Source organism: Pteropus alecto, unplaced genomic scaffold (assembly GCF_000325575.1).
Source record: "Pteropus alecto unplaced genomic scaffold, ASM32557v1 scaffold90, whole genome shotgun sequence".
In the NCBI taxonomy this organism is placed as follows: domain Eukaryota; kingdom Metazoa; phylum Chordata; class Mammalia; order Chiroptera; family Pteropodidae; genus Pteropus; species Pteropus alecto.
The window spans coordinates 509,300-516,666 of record NW_006429894.1 but is presented as its reverse complement, the minus strand read 5'-3'; the positions used below and the strand labels follow the sequence as shown (position 1 = coordinate 516,666).

At 67.7% G+C, this 7,367-nt stretch overlaps 1 protein-coding gene across 1 annotated transcript in view; it reads right to left on the bottom strand.

Moving 5' to 3' along the window:
* The window catches only part of CACNA1S (calcium voltage-gated channel subunit alpha1 S), a 41,606-nt gene extending 34,648 nt beyond the window's left edge, over positions 1-6,958 (bottom strand). The window contains exons 1-2 of the mRNA XM_015587339.1: positions 6,807-6,958; positions 5,374-5,479 (exon numbers count right to left, since the gene is read on the bottom strand). Coding sequence (XP_015442825.1) covers positions 5,374-5,479; positions 6,807-6,958 — 258 coding nt within the window. The remainder of the gene's footprint in view (positions 1-5,373; positions 5,480-6,806) is intronic.
* Between the last annotated feature and the right edge of the window lie 409 nt (positions 6,959-7,367).

Genomic DNA, 7,367 nt, shown 5'->3' with positions numbered 1-7,367 from the left:
ACCTGCCAGGGCCTCTGCCCGGAGTGCCCCCCCCCACCCCAGCTCATCACCGCAGAGCCCCAGGGCAGGGCCCCGCACCCCATGGCCGGGCCCCGCACCCCATGGCCACCCGTCCGTGCGTCGTGTGCAGTCAGAGCCACCGCTGCTGACATTTTCTGTTCCTTGTCCCTCCTTTGCACTTATCCCCGGCTGAAAATACCGTGCGTATTTTTGTCTTGCTCATTTTCTATCTCACCCACGAGAACATAAACTCCACGGAGTGTGGGCGTTTCTGTGCACGTTTTTCATCACTCTTTTTCTGGGGCCCGGATGGGATGCACAGGGGAATGGCCCAGGCAGCCCCCAGAGCACGGGCCCCCGGCTGGTTTCAGGTGGGACCTGCCACCAGCCTGGGACTGACGGAGGAGGCGGGGGCTCGTCTCAGCCCTCCGGTGCCTCCTGGGCTGGGCAGGGTCTCCTGCCCGTCCCTCCAGCCTGCTACCAGCTGCCCACGAGCAGCCACCTCGCCATGACGCGGGGTGAGGGGAACCGGGCTGCACCACGTGGGGGAGGGGCAAAGGGTCTCAGCCCAGCCCCACCCCACAGAAGGCCTCGCCGACCCCTCCAGGTCCATCCCCCAGAGCCTGACCCTCTCTGTCACCCCATCCTGGGCCGGTCGCCCTCCCCACCCCTTCGGACCCAGGAGAGAGCTATTCCTAACTGAGAAGGCAGGTGCCTGTCAGGACTCCAGGCTGACACGGCTCCCCTCGTACCATCTGAGCCTGGCCGGGTGGCTTTGGAGAGGTCTGCACCCTGGGGCTCCCCAGACGAGCCCTGTCTCCCGGGGGTGTCACCCAGCCTGCGCCCAGACCAGCCTGCCAGACTACAGAGGCGGGCACAGAGAAGTGACCGGCACCCTCTGGTGCTGAGCCACAGCAGAGCAGTGCCCAGTCCGAGCCCATCACCGCCTCGTTCTCCACGGCTGCCCACCCGGGACCGCTGACCGCGCAGAGTGGACTCAGCGGCTGTGCTCTGGGACATGGCCTCCACCAGTGGTTTGGAAGGGACGCGGTCTCACATCCGAGGGGGCAGGCGTGGGGGACAAGGGGCAAGGGCCCCAGCGGGCCGCCAACTCGGGCGTGGTCCAGGAGCCCTGCTGCCTTGTTACTCAGAGAATTTTCCTGAAAGCATCGGTCCCCACGCTGCACGGGGTGCAGCGAGCTGCTCTCCTTAGCTCCTCTCCCAGTCTGGTCCAAGGCTTCCTCCCGCCGGCTCGGAGCTGCCTGTCTACTCAGGGGCCTGGCGTAGGGACCGAGTTTCAGTTGACCCCTGGGGACGGTCGTGGACCTCCGCTCCACAGAAAGCTGCAAAGGGCGGGCTGGGCGCCCTGCGAGGTGGGGGCCGCGGGGGCCTCCTGGGCAGGTAGGTGTCCTGGTGGAATAGGAAACTGGAGGTGAAGATGGCGGGGAGGCCCATCCCTCCGCGGGGCAGGCTTCCTGGGGGGTTGGCCCGTCGTGAACGGAAAGGCCCGGGGAGCAGAGGGAAGTCACGTCAGCATCTACACTGCCAAGTCGCTGCAGCCCCAGGGACAAGGTGGGAGTGGTGGGGTCGAGGGGAGGGACCACAGGGCCCAAAATAGTGGCCGTGCTCATAGGCTGGGCGGCCGGCCACGTGCACGGGAGGGCTGCCCACACCTGCCACTGCCCGTCCCGCCTGGCGCTGGGCGAGCCTGCCGGGGCCGCGGGCCAAGCAGGGGCTGCTCAGCTTCCCAGGCAAACACACCGTCGTCAAAGACGGGGGACGTGGCCCTTCGCGCGTCCCAGGAACAGTGGCGTCGATGTCACACTGGGTGGCCCCACGGCCCCTGCAGCCTGGGGATCTCGGTTCCCCAGATAGTTAGGACATGCTAGACGGGGCAGGGCGCACTGGGGGCCCGGCAGCCGCTCCAAGGGCAATGCCATCGAGGCCCCTAAGCGTCCTGTTCCCTTCACCCCTGAGAGCTGGCCATCGAGGGGCTGGGGGGCTGCAGGGAGGCTGACGGCTCTGTGCCTTGGACTCTGCCGACGCCTCTGGGAGCCTCGGTTCCTCGCTCGTAAAACCGAAACCCCGGTCACGACCTGGGGACTCGTCCTGAGCAGTGAGCGGTGTCCTGCAGGGGCCTGTCCACCGCCACTGGCCCGTTCCAAATGCCCGTAAGTCACAGGCACGCTTCCGGGAACCCGGGCCTTGAGGGCGGCCACTCCTTGGCCAGTGCCACGTGCCACTGGTTCTCACGGCGCCGTGGGGTGCGGTCACGCCGTGGGTGGATCTGTCCCATGTGCCCAGCACCTCCTCTGCTCCACCCTGGGCCCCTCCGCCCGCCAAGCTGTTCTCCTCTCCACAGAGGAGGCAAGTGGGGCTCCAAGAGGAAGTGGGGTGCCCGGGCTGCAAGGCTTCTGGCCGCCCAGGTGACTGAGTCAGCAGCTTTCCTGGCGAGCCAGCGGCTATCCTGTGGCCATACTGCTCACAGGCGGCCAGGGCTGGCCTCTGTCCCCACGACCACCCCAGCCTCCAGGTCGGAGGGTGGCCCTCTGGGACATGAGCAAAGCAGCCATGTTTAGCCTGATGAACTCTCACCCCGAAGAAGCGACTTGAGCAGGTCTGTCCCATGCTGTGGGGGACCCTCCCTGCCCCAGGTCACACATGCCAGGGCTTTCCAGACAGGAGGGACAGAGACAGGGGGTCTGCACACTTGGGTGGCGAAGGGGGACGAGGGCTACCATCATCCTAACGGCTAAGTTTATTAAGCACCCGCTCTGTGCCCGGCCGCACAAACACACCTAGTCACCACAGGACCCTGCAGGGCGCCACTCGGACCCGAGGGAGGGAGCGAAGCACAGAGGGTTGAGTCATTCCTGCAGGTCACACAGCTACTAAGTGGTAGAGCCGTCTCGGCCGCCATGCCAGGCCGGGGAGGGAGACGGCAGGCTCGGGACATCTGGGCAGGCTGGTCAGATCCTGCCCCCACCCCGCCCGGTCATGGCCGCTGACCCCCAGGCCTGGGCTCCGTGGGGCCTCGGCCGTGCCCTGGGAGCACGGAGAGTGAGTGGGTGACGAGCCACTGAGCAGCTCGCGGTGCCGGACGGGACGTGGTGCCAGGACTTGATGGACAGTCCTGAAGGTTGGATGAGGACGCGGAGGCTCAGGGAGGGTAGGAAGGTGCCGGCGACGGCCCCGCTCGAGGCCGGCCGGTCCGCTTCCCCACAGCTCCCGAAAGGCAGCCTGGCCGGGCCAGGCGTTCAGGGTCTGCCTAGATGTCCCCCGTCCACTCTGTGTCACAGCCCTGGAGTGAGGGCCTCAGACCCAAGCTGGGTGCCCGCAGCGGGGCGGAGGGCAGGCTCGAGGTGGGGCCCTTGTCCGATTTTGCCAGCCCAGGCCCCGCAGGTCCCGGCTCTGACAGGCAAGGCCAGAGCCGGGGTCCTGAGCCGAGTGGAAGGGGCTGCAGCCACAGCCGCCTGCGGGCACATTCCTGACCCTATAAAAAGACAAGTGTCCTGGATGCCAGAGGCTCAAGCTGCAGCCGCTGAGGGCTGTGCAGCAACCCGAACCCCAGGAATGTCCCCGGGGTCTGGCCTTGTCAGCAGACACCAGAGGGGCAGGCGCCGCTTGGGAGGCGAGGGAGGGGCCAGCCCGCCCCCCGCCGGGCAGTACCAAGGCCTGCCTGGCCATTGTCACCGAAAATCGTCCAGAACTCGGGAACTAGGCAGAGGGAGGCGCCACGCGTGCCGGCCTGCTGGAGCGTTTTACAAGGGGCCTGGCCGAGGGCTGTTTGATTGAGCGAGTGGGGTTTCTCGGCCACGCCCTGCTCACACCTCAGGCCGGGGTCGTTGGCAGGAGTGGCCTGTGCACCTGGGATGCTGAGTCCCCGCCCCCACCTCTGATGCTGGCCACCTGGGCTCCCCTCCGCCCGCGGCCAGGAGCCGGCTATGTGACCCTGAGCTCGGCCTTCCACAAAGGGTCCCTTGCTGACGGCTGAGAGCCCACCTGGCTCTGACCCCCGCAATGGCCTCAGGGAGGTTTCCGCGAGATGTCCCCTCCCAGGGAACCCACTGCCCACCAGCGTGGGGCCAGGCCTGACCCACAGCTGAGGTGAAGCGCGCAGGGCCCTTGGAGATGTTTGAGGCAGCCGCCCCGTCCCGAGGCGGACGCCGCCGGCCCCCGAGGTGTGATTTAACTCCCCGGAGGTCGGATCTTTCCCAAAGTAGTCACTTGTCAAGGAGCTGAATGGGCACCGAGGTCCCCGAATGCACCATCCTGAGGGCGGGTGGGCCCAGGGCCCTCCCAGACTCAGCTCGGGGGCACCGTGCGAGGCCCAGGTGCTGGTCCCCGCCTGCCCGCCGCACTCGGGGGCTCGGAGATTCCGCGTACCGCCACACGCACACAGAGCCCCAGCTTCTCACCAACGCGAGGTCGACTCCCATGGAAACCCCACATTGAGGGCCGAGGGGACACCTTCCTGGTAAGCCCCGACGCTGGCCACCCTCGAGTGCCGTGCAGGCTCCCCGTGCCCTCTGCAGCCTGGACCGTACGTGCCCGAGACCGCTGTCTCCCCAGAAGCCATGAGAGCCACAGAGGCCTGAGTTCGAGACCCACGCAGGGGTGACCCCGGGCCAGGTACCCTAACACTCTGAGCCTCAGTGTCCTCGTCTTACAACGTCCCCTGCCTCAGCTATGGGGGGCAGCTACAGGGGAGTCCCTAAAATACACGATAATGTTAACGATTTAGCACAGAACCCGGCATCGGACGAGCACGTGATAAGTGAGGAGCATCTTCCCGGGGATCTGGCCTTGGGCCGCTGGGCCCTGTCACCCATGCCTCATTATCTCCCCCATGAAACTGGCTGAGGTGGGGAGGAGATGGGACACTCCGACCCTGGACAGTCCCTTCCAGCTCCGGTCTGTGATGGTCCATCATGGGGTACAGGTGGACGGGCAGGAGACAGAGGTACAGAACCCTAAAACTGTCCTCTGCTGGAGTCGTGGATGGGGCCCGCCCAGGAAGGCAGGCAGGGGTCTTCCGGGCTCCATCCGGGGAGGATGGCCGTTCAGCCCCATCGCCCGCGGGCTCCCAAGCCTGCGCTTCCGCGTCTGGCAGCTGGGGCGAGTGGGCGGGGCTGCCGGGCCCACCGGGAGCTCCACCTGGAACGTGCTTAGGCCAGAGCAGCGCCCGGCGTGCTCGCCCACAGGGCTGGCTGGCGACGGCGCAGGATCCGGAAGCAGCGGCGGAGGCCCCGGGCCAGCCCTGCAGGTGGTTCGGGGGTCTGTACCCCCACATCGCCCTCCAGCACGCAGCCCCCCACGGGACTCCCCGCCTGGCCGCAGGCCCACGGGGCGGGAGGGACGGCGGCGCCTTACCAGGCCGACGTTGAGCGCGTTGCTGTCATCCTCTGGCATCGGCACGTACACGGCCAGGGCCACGCAGTTGGCAAAGATGGTCAGCAGGATGATCGTCTCGAAGGGTCTGCGGCCAGCGTTAAGGAGAGCCCCTGAGTGAGGCGTGGAGTCGGCAGGTGCGGGAAAGAGGCTGCTGGGGGTCAGCGTGCCCCGACTGCCTCGCCCGGCTGACGGCCCGCCGCCTGCGGGATGCGGAGACCCTCTCTGCAGGGGCGAGGGGCCCCCACGCAGGTGCTTTGACCCCAAAGCTCTGGTTCCAGGCTGAGGGTCCCCTTTTAAGGGCCAGGGAGCCCTAAGGCTCCATTCTGAGCACTTGTCCGTCCCCAGCCCGCCCCTGCCTGTCGCCAATCAAGGAGCCTTGACTTTCAGAGATTCTGGCAGGACAACCTGGGGGTCTGCTCGGAGAAATGGGGCTGCCGGGGGCTGGGTTAGGTGCCCACAGACCAGGGCTGTGAAAGGGACGTGGGGACCTGGGGACGTGAAACCTGCCCCTCGGACCCCGAGGACGGAGGGGAAGACCAGTGACTGACTCGGCGCTTCCAGACGCACCGTCCCCTCCACAGTCACCGTGCAGAGGCGCAGCGGACCGGAGAGGCTGCCTGTCAGAAAGCTGGGGGGCGGAGGCCGAGGCCTGGAGAAGAGGCCACAGGAGCGGGGAGGCGGGGGAGGGCACCCTGTCACCCCGACAGACCGCGGGAGACCGCGGGGGGCAGGCGGGGCGGGGTGATGCCGCCGCGGGGGGCCCTGGGGCAGGGCGGACCCGCCAAAGCCTCCGACCCTCTCACATTGTTCTCACTCCATGCACCGTCTTGGGAACAGCTGACTGACCGGAGTCCCGGCTCCCAGACCCTTCGGAAGTGTTTCCGGCGTTCCCGAGCCCCTCGCTCAGGGCTCCCCCTCGCCCCCCATCTCCCTTCTCTCCGTAACGACCCAGGTGTCATCGCTCTTCCTTGCAGAGCTGACCCAGGGCGGGGGTCTCAGCCACAGGCCCCTGGGACCATCCGGCCCGGCTCCCTGCACCCTGGGGGGTCTTGCAGAGCTCACCCACTGCTTCGTCACCCCCCACCCGATATCAAAACGAGGCCGTCACTTCCGAAGTCTGAGGGAGCCCGCCGTGGTGTGGCCTTGGGCACACCTGCCAGCAGCCCCTGGACACGCCCCGGCCCAGCCACAGGTGGGCTGTGGTCACCAGGACCTGGCCACACACTCAGGCCCCCCAGGGCCCCAGCCGCCCCTCCATCCCCCTCGGCTGAAGCCTTCCCTCCCCGAGGCTCCTCGGGGCCGTCACCCTGTCTCCAAGACCCTGCCTCCCTGGCCCCCGAGCGCGTGGCCCGTGGCCACCCCTCCTCCCACTGCCAGGTCACAGGCACTGTCCCCTGCCCGGGCCCGGATACTTCCATTCCACGATGCTGATGCAGGCCTTCCTCAGCGGGTTCTGCAGGGACAGGCACAGCAAGGCCCGGGGTGGCCTGGGCAGGACCTCAGGGACTGGCTTCTTGGGCTGCTTCCTCCGCAGGCCCTCGTCCTGTGGGGAGGGCGGCTCCATGTCCCCGACCCCGGCCCTCGCCTCCCTGCGTCCCCTGTGCCCTCGCCTTGGGCACTGGCCGCTGAGTCTTCGGGGCCAAGCCTACGCTGCCTGGCCGGCCGGGGCGGGGCAGGAGGATTACTGTCGCTGCTCTCAGGGAGTAAAATTAGCTGTGAAGCCAGCAGCTGTCACTCTGTCCCGGGACGTCCCGGGGGCGGGGGTGGCAATGCCGGAAGCAACAGCTCGCGGGCCTGGGCTGGGCAGTGGGAGACAGGACGGACGGTGTCAGGGCTGGGCGAGGGTGAGTCCAGGAGGGTGGCTTGAGGGGGCCTGTTGGTTCCCCTCCCCCAGCCCCACGACACTGTCCAGGAAAGGTGCCGGTGGCCCCACTCAGCACCATCCACTCCCCCGCACCCGCCCCATGGGGCTG